This window comes from Sceloporus occidentalis, unplaced genomic scaffold (assembly GCF_023333645.1).
Source record: "Sceloporus occidentalis isolate IW3139 unplaced genomic scaffold, rSceOcc1.0.p SCAF_151, whole genome shotgun sequence".
NCBI lineage: Eukaryota > Metazoa > Chordata > Lepidosauria > Squamata > Phrynosomatidae > Sceloporus > Sceloporus occidentalis.
The window spans coordinates 1,340,206-1,356,270 of record NW_028317131.1 but is presented as its reverse complement, the minus strand read 5'-3'; the positions used below and the strand labels follow the sequence as shown (position 1 = coordinate 1,356,270).

The following is a 16,065-nucleotide window of genomic DNA, read 5'->3' as shown; positions in this document are numbered from 1 at the left end:
ATGTTGGACTTTTTACTGGAATCCAACCGAAGCGGCTTCCCGGCGCTCTCCAAGCTGTCGGCGGATGGTATAATCTATACATTAACGTGACAATAAAATTACATTTTAATTCTAGCGCAAAATGAAAATAGGCTTTACTCCGGTGTACGACACACGCGTGTGACGGCGGGTCAGACCCGTTCGGCCACATCTAGTCTGCCTGTATATAAAGACTTGTTGGTCTCATCTTAGATTCAGGAGCCATATCCCTACCCCATATATGTTTAAATCCCCTCACTGTATTCACCTATTCACCTCTACCACTTCTGCTGGGAGGCTGTTCCACACTAGGATAAAGTAAGTTCGCTGACAAAGGAAGCGAACGGACGTAATTAATAAGGTGTTACGTTTCTATCTGCTGAATCTTTTAGTAACATCCGGCGGCTTTCTTACCGTGTAACATGATCCGGCGCTTTTCCCTTTCCGCTCATTAAATTGCTACGTGGTGAACACGTGCCTTCTATCAACACGTATGTGTCTCACACGCCACACAGAAGAAAGATAAATGCCACCTTTTGCCACAACGCAATCAGTTTATTAGAACCACCCGCAGCGTTGAGTTTCTCTTTGTTTTATAATCGATGTACTCGTTTAGCAGATACGGAAAAAGACCAATGAAAAAGTAGAGAGATATTTATAGGATCACGTGACTTCTATGTAGCGTGTGATCATTTTACTCTATGACATCATAGCGGCCTGAAAATATACCGGTAAACGCTTTAGGAATTTGCCCCTATTTGTGAATTTTGTTACCAATCAGAACAGTCTGAATTCTGGCTATTTCCTGATTGGCTAAGAATTTTCTCCTAAAATCTTATGCCTCTCCTGCGTCAAATCCGGAATCTAGCGAAGAGGACCCGATTTTAACATTGCCCCCCCCCATTATAACATACTGAAATAATCCAACATGTGATTGCTGCTTCCAGATGTCTGCTCCGTATGGGGATGCGTTTCCGACTTCATCGAAAACCAGCTGGCGCTGCAGAAGGTAATTTATTCTAATATGAAATAAACGTAATCATCACTGTGTTTCTGTGTGTTAGTGTATGTGTGTGTGTGTGTATGTGTGTGTGTGTTAGTGTATGTGTGTGTGTGTGTGTATGTGTGTGTGTGTTAGTGTATGTGTGTGTGTTAGTGTATGTGAGTATTTTAGTGTGCAAACATGTCTGTGTGGGTATGAAGATGTGTCTTTGGGTATGTTAGTGAGCGTGTGTCTGGGTATGTTAGTGTGTATGTATGTGTAGGTATGTCAGTGTGTGTATGGGTATGCGGCGTGTGTGGGTATGTCAGCGTGTGTGGGTATGTCAGCGTGTGTGGGTATGTCAGCGTGTGTGGGTATGTCAGTGTGTGTGGGTATGTCAGCGTGTGTGTGGGTATGTCAGCGTGTGTGTGGGTATGTCAGCGTGTGTGTGTGTGTATGTCAGCGTGTGTGGGTATGTCAGTGTGTGTATGGGTATGCGGCGTGTGTGGGTATGTCAGCGTGTGTGGGTATGTCAGCGTGTGTGGGTATGTCAGCGTGTGTGGGTATGTCAGCGTGTGTGTGGGTATGTCAGCGTGTGTATGTGTATGTCAGTGTGTGTGGGTATGTCAGTGTGTGGGTATGTCAGCGTGTGTGGGTATGTCAGCGTGTGTGGGTATGTCAGTGTGTGTGGGTATGTCAGCGTGTGTGGGTATGTCAGCGTGTGTGTGTGGGTATGTCAGCGTGTGTGGGTATGTCAGCGTGTGTGTGTGTGTATGTCAGCGTGTGTGTATGTCAGTGTGTGTGTATGTCAGTGTGTGTGGGTATGTCAGCGTGTGTGTGGGTATGTCAGTGTGTGTGTGTGTGTATGTCAGTGTGTGGGTATGTCAGCGTGTGTGTGTGTGTATGTCAGCGTGTGTGTATGTCAGTGTGTGTGGGTATGTCAGCGTGTGTGTGGGTATGTCAGTGTGTGTGTGTGTGTATGTCAGTGTGTGGGTATGTCAGCGTGTGTGTGTGGGTATGTCAGCGTGTGTGTGTGGGTATGTCAGTGTGTGTGGGTATGTCAGCGTGTGGGTATGTTGGCGTGGGTATGTCAGTGTGTGTATGGGTATGTCAGCGTGTTAATTAATTCATATTGTATGTTCCTGTTGCTTTTTTAACATATTTTTTACACAGCATTAAGATTTTTGATGTCAGATTGCTGTTATTTTTTGACTTTGCTATAATTATAATAATTATAACCTAATTGTAATAACTACATAATTATTTAATCACAGTCAGATGAAGAAGAGACCTCTGAGGCCTATTTAATTCATATCCAAAACACCAGAATGCAGCCAACCGTAACATTTTAAAGGCTGGGTGATATAATTGTGGTGTTACCTGGAATCAGGAACATACGTGTATTATTAACCGGTTTATATTTCGTAGGGCGTACAGATCCCGGGACTCGGGACGTTTACTCTGTCAAGAATCAAACTAGACGTGGGCAACAATAAATTTATCGTCATGCAGAGGCCGATTTTTCTCTTATCCGAGAAATTCGCGCAGGTTCACGGCGTGGCGTTTAGTAAATCGTTTAGCTCAGGTGAGTGGCGTCTGCCGATCGTGTAACTGATACGGCGTTCAATATCAATATCAATATCTCGTCTGAAATAGAGTGTTAGTGAACTCCACAGTGCCCTGTCGTGCCATTGATCAGGATATCAGCAGCAGCAGGGAGAGAAGCATGGTGTTACACGCACACACACGTATTCACGCTTACCCTTACACACAAACATCGTACCGTACACCGGCCCCAACATACACCTTACATAAAACCCTTTCAAAACACCCTCTCTTCTCTGTCGTTCTTCCCTTTCCTTTTCTCTCTCTCTTTCCTTTATTTATCTCTTATCCTTTTCTCCTTGGCTCTTTTTCCTCTCTTTTCCTTCTTTCTCACTATCTCTTCCTTTTTTCTCCGATCTCTTTTTATCTCTTCCCCCCTTTCTCTTTTTTCTTTTTGTCTCTTTATCCTTTTCTCTCTTTTCCTTTTTTTCTCACTATCTCTTCCCTTTTCTCAGAGCTCTTTTTATCTCTTTATCCTTATTTCTCTCTTTTCCTTCTTTCTCACTATCTCTTCCCTTTTTCTCCGATCTCTTTTTATCTCTTCCCCCCTTTCTCTTTTTTCTTTTTATCTCTTTATCCTTTTTTCTCTCTTTTCCTTTTTTCTCACTATCTCTTCCCTTTTTCTCAGAGCTCTTTTTATCTCTTTATCCTTTTTTATCTTTTTTCTTTCTTTCTTTCTCACTATCTCTTCCCTTTTTCTCCGATCTCTTTTTATCTCTTCCCCCTTTTCTCTTTTTTCTTTTTACCTCTTTATCCTTTTTTCTCTCTTTCCCTTTTTTCTCACTATCTCTTCCCTTTTTCTCAGAGCTCTTTTTATCTCTTTATCCTTTTTTCTCTCTTCCTTTTTTTTCTCACTATCTCTTTCCCTTTTTTATCTCTTTTCTTTCTTTCTTTCTCACTATCTCTTCCCTTTTTCTCCGATCTCTTTTTATCTCTTCCCCCTTTTCTCTTTTTATCTCTTTATCCTTTTCTCTCTCTTCCTTTTTTTCTCACTATCTCTTTCCCTTTTCTCAGAGCTCTTTTTATCCCTTTATCCTTTTTTCTCTCTTTTCTTTCTTTCTCACTATCGCTTCCCTTTTTTCCGATCTCATTTTCTCTTTTTTATCTCTTTATTCTTTTTTTCTCTCTTGTTTCCTTTTTTCTCACTATCTCTTCCCCTTTTGTCCGATCTCTTTTTCTCCCTACATTTTGCTTTTAATCCCCGGTGCTCTTGTGGTGGGACACAATGTCTGTTATTACAGACCTTCATCCCTCAGTGCTGAGCTTCTGGATATGACATCATATCCTATCAGGACTGCTGGCACCTATGATGTGCTATCCATCGCATGCAATTTCCAGGATAAGCGAATATTTCCTCCTCTTTTATTTACAGGTGACATTCCCGTTGTTCCGTTGAATTTCGTAGCTGTGGCGCTGGCGACCCCCTATACCAGAGACACAGTGGAGGGATGCATCAAGGAAACTATCAATATTTTCTCCCGTTCTGTGGCAACCAAACAAAACGTGGAATTTAATTTCAAAGGCATCGGGGTTCTGCACATCAGGGACCTCAAGGTCAAAATGAAGTTTTTCAAAGACTTTATTAATTCCCTGGATGGAACCGGCAGTTTGATGAAGTCCCTTTCAAATGTACGTCTGCACTGTTCTCACATTTCACATGCCATTAATATAAGAATAACAGATTTGCACTTTTTTGTACCTTTTTTTTTATTTAAAGGGACAGTAACACCCTTTTTACAGTTGATTACCTTTTCATGTAGAAAAAATTACACGACTGCTGCTTTTATGACGTTTAGACGGCTAAGCCTGCTTGGTTGTCGGGGGCCGGCAATGGCAGTGAAGTCCAAGAAGAAAAACACTGTTTAGGGAGCGATTCTGCAAAGCTTACTTCTAATATAAAGAAGGATTGTTTAATTATAAGGGTTTATACCCCTTTAAATGCACCTGTCAGCGGGCAGGGTGACGTTTCACCTATATACAGTGCTAGCATATACTTTTATGTATAGTTAAAATGTAAACTTGGCGGACAGCAAGCGCGCGCCTATAGTCCTCTGCGTCCCATCGTGAGCATGTGTGCAGCATTGTGTGCCAAAGAGGACACGCAGCCCACCCGACACATAAGAGAGGGTTGGCAGGGAAGCTGCAGTTCCATCTTATTGACTTTTGGAGTATGAACGGCCGATCCCAGTGAGCCTCACTTCCAAGGATTGCTGGGATGGGTCAGTATAATCAGTGATTGAACTATACATTATTCAGGGCCAGCTCAGCTTATTTTGCACCCTTTATAAAGTATAGCGAATTCCATAACTCTCCTGGCAACTTCCAGTTTAGTGAATAAGAAATAAACTATTACAGATAATGCCCCCCCCCCCCATAACTGTCCTATTGTGTTAATCAGCACCGCCGGCCTGTAATACCTTTTGTGTTCTGTACAGAGACCTGGAACATGTGATTCTGTAATGTCAGACCGGCAAAGTGTCCTGGAGCGCCCCCGATCCTGCAGCGCTGTCTTATTCCCCGCGTAAGTAACTCAAGACTAATAACATACATTAAATGGCTAAAGAGTATCTCTGGAGTCAAATAGCCATGTGTCTATCCCATGCATGTTTAAATGCCCTCACTGTATTGGCCTCTACCACACCTGCTGGGAGGCTGTTCTACTTTTCTTTCACCCTGTGTCCAGTAGTTTTCTAAAGCCAGCAGCTCAAACAAATGTCTTTTGAATAAATGAAATACAAGCCTCTGTGTATATAATAAGAGGTGACGTTTCAGTGCATTTCTAGAGGGTCGATGAACCAACAGTGAACATACATTGGCATACGTCTCCTCGCTGCAGGGCTTTATACAGTAATATAACCCCCCCAGCAGTGTATATAGTAATTTAACCCCCCAGTGCTGTATACAGTAATATAACCCCCCAGTGCTGTATACAGTAATATAACCCCCAGCACTTTATACAGTAATATATCCCCCAGCACTGTATACAGTAATATAACCCCCAGCGCTGTATACAGTAATATAACCCCCCAGTGCTGTATACAGTAATATAACCCCCCCAGCAGTGTATATAGTAATTTAACCCCCCAGTGCTGTATACAGTAATATAACCCCCAGTGCTGTATACAGTAATATAACCCCCAGCACTTTATACAGTAATATATCCCCCAGCACTGTATACAGTAATATAACCCCCAGCGCTGTATACAGTAATATAACCCCCAGCGCTGTATACAGTAATATAACCGCCCCCAGCGCTGTATACAGTAATATAACCCCCCAGCGCTGTATACAGTAATTTAACCCCCCAGTGCTGTATACAGTAATAACCCCCCAGAGCTGTATACAGTAATATAACCCCCAGCGCTGTATACAGTAATATAACCCCCCAGCGCTGTATACAGTAATATAACCCCCAGCGCTGTATACAGTAATATAACCCCCAGGGCTGTTTACAGTAATATAACCCCCCCAGCGCTGTATACAGTAATATAACCCCCAGCGCTGTATACAGTAATATAACCCCCAGGGCTGTTTACAGTAATATAACCCCCCCAGCGCTGTATATAGTAATATAACCCCCCCAGCGCTGTATATAGTAATATAACCCCCCCAGCGCTGTATACAGTAATATAACCCCCCCAGCGCTGTATACAGTAATATAACCCCCCCAGCACTGTATACAGTAATATAACCCCCAGCTGGCAGACTAGACGGGTCTCAAACACCCCACTGAGCTGATGCTTTATGGCACTGCTAATGAAGTCCATTCTTCAAAGTTGAAGTTAAAAAATGTATTTATTAATTATAAAGAAAGTATAGAAATATATAACATGAGAAGTCCATCTTATAGATGAACTTGGTTCTCTGTTGGGAGGAAAGCATCAATCATTTGGCCGCAAAGACTTTGAAAGTTAATTGTTAGCTTAATGTTAGAAGTGCTGACGAAATTCCAGTGAATTATGAATGCGAGACGCGTTACCGTGACGATCGCTTTACATTAAGCATTCGGACTGGATCTGTGTGACGTTCTTAGCCGGTCCCCCCCTCTATGTTTTAGGATCGAGGTCAAAGAAGCGCATAATTCCCCCGCGATGGAGACGATTGCAGAAGAAACCGCCGGCGCTGACTCCGCAGAGGACCAAGTCGGACATTTGGATAAAGAACGCGAAGAGGAAAATACTAGGAAAAGAGGTTCGTTCGAAAATGTCTCAGGTCCGACGTAATTACAAAGAAACGGCAGATCGGCCCCATTCGGCCCCCGTCTAGTCTGCCCGTTTTTCTTTCTGTAAAGGCTCAGACCTTAATCAGTCCTTGGACTCTTCTTAGATGAGAGAATGGTGGAGAATGTGGCGGCTGTAGTTTAATGTTGATAAATGTAAAGTTATGCACTTGGAACATAAAAATCCCGAGGCAGAATATAACTTAAACGTAAGCAGACAATGCGATAAAGTGTCAGAAAAAGCAGTGGGTTGTGTAACGAGAGGCGTCACGGGATGAAGAAGGTTCGGCCGCTTTACAGATCTCTGGTCAGAGATTATCAGGAAAGGTCTCAATGTGTCCGACTTGGAGAGGAGAAGAGAGCGGGGGGATAGAAACATTTAAATGCATAAAGGGATTTGTACAGAAGGGAAGTTTAAGGTCCTAATCTAAAGGACCAGATGTAATGTAATGAAGTTTTACTTTACCAAGAGAGTAGTAGATAAGTGGATCAGCCCCCGACAGAAGTGGTATAGCTAATTCAGCGAGGGAATGTAAACATGCATGGGAATCCAAGATAAGAACAAGGAGCAAGTTGACTCCTTACATCAGGAATAATGGACTAGATGGGCCGAATGGTTCTAATCTGCCGTCAGATTCTGTTTCTATAACTTACTTGGGTGGAATGTTTTAATATATTTAATATAAAGATATATCGATTAGTGGTTTTTTTGATATGTAAAATCCCCCTGGCCGGTTTCTGACTGTGATCTGTAAAATTGGGGTTGAAGAAAGATTATATGAAGATAAATGGCACGGCCCCCAGGGAAGCTGCCAGTGGCCTGGGCTTTGCTGCCAAGAGGGTTCGTTATATGCTTCCAGGTTCTCAGGAAGAATTTGCTTGTGACTTAATGGCAAAAAATGACCGATTACTTTCATCAAATACTTTTAATTCATTCCACAGAAAGTTCACGCCGCTTGCTGAACCGGCAGCGCATGGTTCCGGCCAGAGTAACCGGGATCAGCTTCGACGGGGAACTGGATGGTTTTATCAAACCAAAGACGGCCCCGGAGAGGTGAGTGACATCTCACGCTTCAGTGATCGTAACCCATGGGTGCCAGAATCGTGGGTAAAGCACTGCACCCGAGCCATGACTACATTTCCCATCATCCTCAGCCAGGGAATACTTTATTACATACCCCCAATATTTATATAAAGCCTGGAGAGTAGATCGCGGCAGGTGAGTAGATCGCGGCAGGTGAGTGGATCGGCGCAGGTCAGTATATCGCAGCAGGTGACTATATCGGGGCAGGTGAGTGGATTGCAGCAGGTGAGTTATCTTCACTGTCAGTCCTGTGTTATATTCGCCATATTATATATGGTATAGATGCGGACAGTAGTCACGTGGCGCGCGGAACGAAGGGTTGCACACAGACTGTTGTGAATGGCAACTCTTTGCAGAGACACCTGGATCCACCCCGTTAAGGGTAATGCAACCGGGACAATAGTACTGGTTGATAACCAGATTCAATACTGAACATCGCCACTAGGGGGCAACGCAGGGGCGTAACTAGAAACCATTTTCTGCTTTAAAATTTAGAGCCGTCTTTCTACGTTCACCACGGAGAACGAGCGATGACCTCACTTATTATCCGAGGCCGCCGATCTCCATTCTCATGTGTCTCATAAACACTATAGGCTCGCTAACAAAATGCCCTGAGCTTTATTCAGAAGTATCCGTGTCAGTGGGACGGTGACGGGTCTGTGCAGAGAAGGGGGAGATCTGCGTCCCGTCCGAGAGGAGCCCTCATTACACAGAGAAACGGAGGTCGCCTCCGAGCTGTGACCAGACGCCACCACGCAAAAAATAAATTTAGGGGACCCCTGTAAAAGTATTCCCATGAAAGTCCTGGGTATTCATATTCTCCAATATATCGATGATAACTAATTTGCCTAAAATTATATATATATATATATATATATATATATAAATAAATAAATAAGATATCACAAGCTAAAAGGAAAATGGAAGGAACTTGGTGTTGGAGTTGTCAGGACTGTTGTGACGGGTGAACGGTTTGAGGAAAGCGTGTTTTTTACGGGTTAAGGTTTGAAGAATAAGGTCTAACAGACATATTTGTTTTTTATTCTTATAAGACTGAGGTCATCGCTCTCGGCCAGTGTCCCGAAGGCTCAGGGCGAGCGATGCAGCAGCCGGGCCGACGTCCTGCAGATCCATCCTCCTCCATCCCCGGGGTGTTCGGACCACTGCCGGGCAGGCCAGGTACCGGGACAATAATTACGCTTTATTCAGAGATTTGTACTCGCACGGAATCCGACCGGTAGGTGGACTGCATGTCACATCTACTGCTTTAACCCACACCTTTCACATTCACACACCTCTAAGATGTTATCATTCTTCTCTCTGAACTTACTGACAATGTTTGAGCGGTGATACTAACTCAAACAAACAAAAGTAAATGAAGCAGGTCAGGAGTCACCAAGCTATGAGCTTCCTTATTAGTTGGTGATTCCTGAAAAAAATGGAAGTCTGTACATAAAAGTCCCAAGGAACAGCCATTAGCGACCAGCCTCATTCATTGAGTGATGGGCTCCTGGTGTATTTACTTCTTCTGCGTTGGAGATGCGGGTGAACGTTCCAGAACTTGTGATATCGTTCTCTTTGGGAAGTCATCTCCTGGGTCCTGTAGACCAGATGTTGGAGATGTTTTCCCAACGTGATGGATATACCCTTTAGAAAAAAAGAGGAATCTGATAGCGATCCTAGTCTGTGGACTTTCTGAAGAGTCTGCTCCATACGACTCACAAAGGTCTCAGACTAGTAGGTTGACTAGATGGGCTGCATGTCTTGTGACTGACCAAGCCTTAGCGTCTTGTTTTTCCCACCAGGAACTGTGCTACCTGTGCACGCAACGGGCCAAAAAGAACATCCCCGTGTACTTCACGGAGCAGAAGAAACTGAGGGAGCTGGAAGAGGAGCGGGTATTGCAGCAGTACCAACACATGAAAGACCAGGAAGCTCTCCAGAAGACGCAGGTATTCTAGAACACGCATGACCAACCACGCTGAATGTTATCTTTAAGAGTAGATGGATATCGATACATCTATAATTATGATTAGATGTTACAAGGCCAATCATTGTCTAAATGAGATGTTTGTGTCTCGGCTTCCAAGGACATGGCAATGGTCTGATGGCTTTTAAAGCTAAGCAGTCCGTTCAGTTTTAACTCCATCCCTCTTTTTATAGCCATGTATTAAAGGGGCTTTAATGCTATTGGCCAAAGTGCAGCGTTTCACCCTTCTTCTTATTTACCTTCCCAACGTTGCCCCCTTAGCTGCATAGTGGCTCTGCTATTTCGTGTCTTTTCTATGGGTGGATGAGTCCTAAAAGCCCACATTCTAATGTAGAACACCTAGCAACCAGTTGGAGACACGTAAGCCAGTGGCTTCATCTGATTGGTTGGTGTCCCTTCTTCCTACATCACCTGGTACGTTTGTACATTGTAGAATATTCTTCACCCCGATGTTACGAATCTCATTTATCTTAGGTGGCTTCCCTCATGAATAAGGAACAGAGTCAGAAAGATGCCGCCTACAACCTGGGGATAGCTGATGCCATAAGAGATGAAAAGAATCGGAGAAATACAGAATTTTATGTAAGAACATAATTTATTTCATTACGAAATCATAATTCATCCCATTATCCTCCAAACACTCATACTTACCACTTCATCCTTGAGGGAAAAAAATAATGGGGCCTTTAAAGGGATAAAATATGACCGAATAGCGGGTTTAATAGGGGGCATCTGTGGGGGTGCTCTACAGGCCGTGGGGATCATAGGCCAGTTGGTAGCAGAGTGATGTAAGACGAAGGATTTAAAGAGTCAAATAGAACACGTTGAATGGAGAAAGGGGCGCCCCGTAGAAGAAGCAGCCATTGTATTGGGGTGCCCTTCCTCTTTATTTTGGGGCTGAACATTTTCACGGCGCCCCCGATCTCCATAACCAGGAATCTTCTCGCTTTCAGAAATCCTATATTTTTGAGGATAGGCCTCTGACCCCTCCAGCGGTTCTCAAACAAAAGGAATATTACCAGTACTTAACCAAACAGATGACGGGGCGGAAAGAGAAGGAGGTACGGCAAAAACAAGACCAGGAACTGCTGGACAGACTGGAGAAGGTTCAGCTTGCAGAAGAGTAAGTCTGTCCCTGCCCTTGGAACGAGTTTAACGTCATCCACGGGCGTCACGTTGGAGTTTATTCACAAAAGGGAGAGCTGGCAGGAGAGCTGTGGTTTAAAGTCTCTCCCTTTACTGTTCATTATGAAGAGTGCATATTAAAGTACTCACAGCAGGGTTAGGGTTACTCGCAGAGTACTTTTATATGCAGGGGGTGTCTGGGACATTAAACTGTCCCTTTAAATAACTTTTCGCTTACATTTAACCCCTACGACACTTTAAAAGTGACAAAAGACAAATTCACCCGAGACTGTAAATGTCTTACATGTCACAGTAACGTTTTATACAGCAGCTGTTACTCTATTTTTTTTCATGACGTGCGTGTTTTCGGGAAATAAAGCTGAATTTACACATAAAATAAAAATGTGGCTGTGCTTTAAAAAACTTTAACCCTTTGGAAGGGTGTAAGCGATCCATATGTATGCTGGAGGAGACCACTTACTTTGTGTGATTTTGTTTCTCTCTCTCTTAGGTTAGCCGCTCAAAGGACCAAATATTTCAAAGACCGGAATGAACAGACCCAATGCTACAAAACTGCCCTGGACACCCAGGTACTTCACTTACATTCGCTTTATAAACCTCACAGGGAGGGCTTAAAACCTTTTTTAAAACTAGTTTAGTCAGAGGGTAGTGGATAGGTGGAATAGCCTCCCCACAGCAGTGGTAATGGCTAATACAGTGATTACATTTAAAGATGCATGGGATAGACATACGGCTCTTTAATCTAAGATGAGACCAACGACTGATCAAGGTCTGAATCTTTACGGTAGGAAAAATTAGAAGACCACACAGGTCTCATCTGCCATCAAATTTCATTTTTTTAGACATAATACAGACTTTCAGAAATCGGCTCGGATATCCAACCTTTTTAATTGCCCCCCCCCGACTGGAGAATGACGCAGGTTCTCGATGCATTCATCCTGGATAATTCTCTATAAACGTTAAAAAGAAATACATTTCAAATATTTTTTTCATAGGTGAAAATGAAGCCGAGCTTCGTGCCGCCGCCGCCGCCGCCAGAATCAATGTTCGGTAAGAATGATATGACCAATGAGAAGCTGGCGGAGAGAAGCAAGCGAGCCCAGGACTTGTACAAAGACCAGACACAAGCCGCAGCCGAGAGGAGGAGGCTGATTATCCTCAACGAGCTGGTCCAGCAAAGGAACGAAGCAGACATGGTGCAGAAGTCAAAACAACAGTACGCACCGGTCATGCATTATGTATTTAACCCTCGTTATTAGGAGCTCGGATCACCGGTACTGTATTGTCGGAATTAATATTGCTTCGGTCCGCACACGAGCTGCGGCTATTAGGGTTCTGAGTTGACTACGATTAAGAATTTCTGGTTTGGAACCCAGCAAGTTTAATGCAGCAACTCCCCGTCTTGTGGACCGGACTCATTGCTAAGCCAGAAAGGTCCCACATGTCTAGGGTGGAGATGTCGGTGTGTAGCGGGCAGCCGCGTGTATCCAGCAGGCGGCCGTACAAATGTAATGTCTGCTGCTGGCCTTAAAGCACCAGCGCTCATATTCAACCCCAGTCCCTTCCTTATTAACAGGTGGTGTTGGCTTGGTTCTGAGCAGGGGAGGGGGGGGGGACTGTATATTCCCAGCTGTGTTTATACACCCAGTCCTGGGGAAGCGAGGGATGTACCTAAATCTCCCCATGTACTGCCCCCCCCAGGCACCGATGAATACACCATTAAATAGATCTGTATAATGAAGACGCACAACTGATGGCAGAGTTCAGCCTCCCTGCTAATCCAATGTAGAGATAATATGTTTAGATTGTTTAGCTAAAGGTCTGCCGGTATCATCTCTCGCCAATAATCCAGGGTCTCTCATCCTCTGGAATACTTGAATTAAGGTTTCCGTTTCAATCTATTCACAGAATGCTGGCGGACAGAACAGCCCAGTACGAGAAGATAAGTAAGTTACAAAAAGCTCTAACGGACAACTGGGCCAGGAGTTCTGAAATAAAGCGTCAAAAGGACTGTGAGGAGCAGCAGTTCATCCGGTAAGTGTTTCCAGAGAGGTAAAATCTTTTACGGCTCCGGGGCAGTTCCTTGTGCCCCCCGACAGAGTCACTGATTCATTGGGGTATTTGGGCATCAGCTGTATTAACAGCAAAGATTAAAAGGGGTGCGAAAGCCTCGTAACAGAAACACTAACGGAGCGATGTATGTCTGTCCGGAGAAGCGCATTCATGTCTGCAACATTATATTATAATTATATATATTATTATATACGAGTCTTCTTTACAGATCCAAATAGAACTGGGATTTATTCTCCCAAGTAGTAACTGTAGCCACAATGCTCTCTGGCCTAAAACATCTTGTCTCTGGATCAGGGACCTAAAGTCATAGCTTAAAGAGAAACAGATTTAACTGCAGTATTAATACCGGTGAACTACACATCGACTATAGATGTGCCTCGGACTCGCCGCAGAAAGCCTGTTTTTAGGCGCCCATATCTGTCGTAACTTTCATTTTGTCCTTTGGTACATAAGTCGGTTTAATAACAGAATAGAGAGTTTGGGATCATTTAGTTTTTTCATGGGAAAACAAGCACATTTCTGGCTGTAACATAATTGCAAAAAGGGCTTCTAACAATCATTGTAACACAGGAGTGATAAAGGGCCATTGGAACACAGGAGTGATGGGAGTGATAAAGGGCCATTGGAACACAGCAGTGATGGGAGTGATAAAGGGCCATTGGAACACAGGAGTGATAAAGGGCCATTGGAACACAGGAGTGATGGGAGTGATAAAGGGCCTCTGTACACCTATGAAGTGATTCCATTAAAAATCAGCCGTTTACAGCTACAATAGTCATTTACAGCTACAATAGTCATTTACAACATTAACCCTGTCTGCGCTGGATTTCTGATCTGTTTCATGTTTTTTAAATGGGCAAAACCTGTTTTTCTTTCAAAAACAATGAGATTTCTAAGTGACCCCAAACTTTTGAACAGTAGTGTAGCTATTTTCCATCAGTCACCGCGGCTCCTGGGAATACACTCTCACAATGTAACCGCGTGACCGCATTATATTTGCAGAGCTGGAAGTCACCTCCTCCTCGATCAGTTTGAAAAGTATCGCCGGTGCTTCCAGTGTAAGAGACGCACCACGAATTGCGGAGAGACCAACATATGGTGCGAATCGAGATACATTCCTGGATCTCGCTTAATGGTCTGAAAACAAGAAATGGGATAATTATCCTAAAGTTCCAACGCTAATGAACTATTCTGATCCATCTCATGGTTCTCTTACTCGCACTTCTTGGGTAAATCCAACTCTACCTCTTAGCCAACGTCATTGAGTCAACAAATACTTGAATCCGATTAGATAATAATTTTTGTGACAGATAAAAGAAATAGAATAAAGGTTTCTTAGATGTGCATTAAATGCGTTGTTGTGTTTCTTATTGAATTAGAAGTTTGCGGATGTCGATTCTTAACACAACTTCTCCGTCCAACTATAAAACTACTACATCCCAAAACAGAGCGAGTATTAAACATATGACCCTTCATACTAGAGCTGGAAATTATTCTGGATCGTCCTCTGGATGCGGTGCAAAGTTTAAGCTCAGACGTCCCAGAGGAAGGTGGGACCCCACATTTACCTTTAGTTCCACTTGAGCAGCAGATCTGATCCTTCAGCGTGTGGCCCCTGGCTTAATGCTAACGCACATACACCATTTGGCAGCTGCTGTCCTTAAAGTGCCAGGGGCCACTCTCGTCCTCAATCTAGCCCTGGTGATGGGATTTTGGATTAAACCAGATGTCTTTGTATGCTGAAGGGGAGATGACAAGACATTTTGGACTCTGCTTCCAACTATATGGGGACAGTTTGAGAAGGAAGACCCTTTTCTATTCCAGCATGACTCTACCCCCCCAAGCCCACAAAGCAAGTCCATAAAGACATGGTCGGATGATTTTGGGGTGGAGGAACTTGACGCACAGAGCCCTGGCCTCAACCCCATCGAACACCTTTGGGATGAACTGGAACGGAGATTGAGAGCCGGGCGTCTCGTCCAACGTCAGTGTCTGACCTCACAAACGCTCTGCTGGATGAATGGGCAAAAATTCCCACAGAAACTCCCAAAATTTTGTGGAAGCTGTAATAGCTGCAAAAGGGGGGGGGGGCAACTACATAATTATGTCTATTTTTAGAATGTGATGTCATCAAAGTCCCTGTTGGTGTAATGCTCAGGTGTCCCAATACTTTTGTCCATATAGTATAAGAAGATATAAAATAAAAGTTACACACGATACAGAGTTAAGAAGCGATCGGTCAGGTTTATCTTTGATGACAAGTACAATAGATCCAGAATGTTACATTTCAAATTATTCTACATTATTACATGATTAAGTTGTCTGTCATTAGCTATAAAAGAGCTCAGTTGTCCTAATTTAACCCTTTGGGTTATCAGCTTACTCCCAATGAACTTCTAATAGCACAAAGTCAGCACATATGCAGAATAATTGTCACGATAACAAAGAATTCTGCAACATGAATAGTTTTGTCCACCCAAAATGTCTGGATTCTGAAATTATATACCGTATCTATATATATATACGGTATATGTCGGTGAGAGCTCAGTAACCCACCTTAAGGAGATCAACTCCCGGATTTAGATATTCTGACGCTGGTGAATATTGGTTGGTTTCTGGGAAACTTCATTTTAAGAGACACGTATATATATGTCACATGTTATTGATCAGCAAGTTCATACATCCACATACTGCCGGGGGCAGCATTCTACACATATATAAAAAAATTACCAGTACGAGTGCCGGAAAGGCCAGTTCTGTACCCATAAGTGGGGTGTGGGGGGGGGCACCATTCTGGCGCTTAAAATACAATTACAAGTTTACGTGCTGGTGTACAGACTTCAGATTTGCCAAACCTCCAAAATATCATGTAGATCCAGAAAAGAATTTGAAATTAAAAAAATCGGTTGCCACCGAGAGGAAACATAAAAAGTGGGACATGGTTTTTT

At 43.4% G+C, this 16,065-nt stretch overlaps 1 protein-coding gene across 1 annotated transcript; it reads left to right on the top strand.

Annotated features, from left to right (window-relative positions):
- Window positions 1-14,258, top strand: LOC149280622 (coiled-coil domain-containing protein 81-like). The gene is made up of 16 exons (XM_089500329.1): window positions 1-67; window positions 966-1,027; window positions 2,429-2,585; window positions 3,978-4,234; window positions 5,041-5,126; window positions 6,663-6,796; window positions 7,767-7,878; window positions 8,961-9,087; window positions 9,714-9,860; window positions 10,373-10,480; window positions 10,852-11,021; window positions 11,535-11,613; window positions 11,843-11,854; window positions 12,040-12,260; window positions 12,953-13,078; window positions 14,120-14,258. Exons 1-16 carry the CDS (start codon window positions 1-3, stop codon window positions 14,256-14,258), a joined length of 2,004 nt encoding a protein of 667 aa, XP_089356455.1.
- Window positions 14,259-16,065: the final 1,807 nt, after the last annotated feature.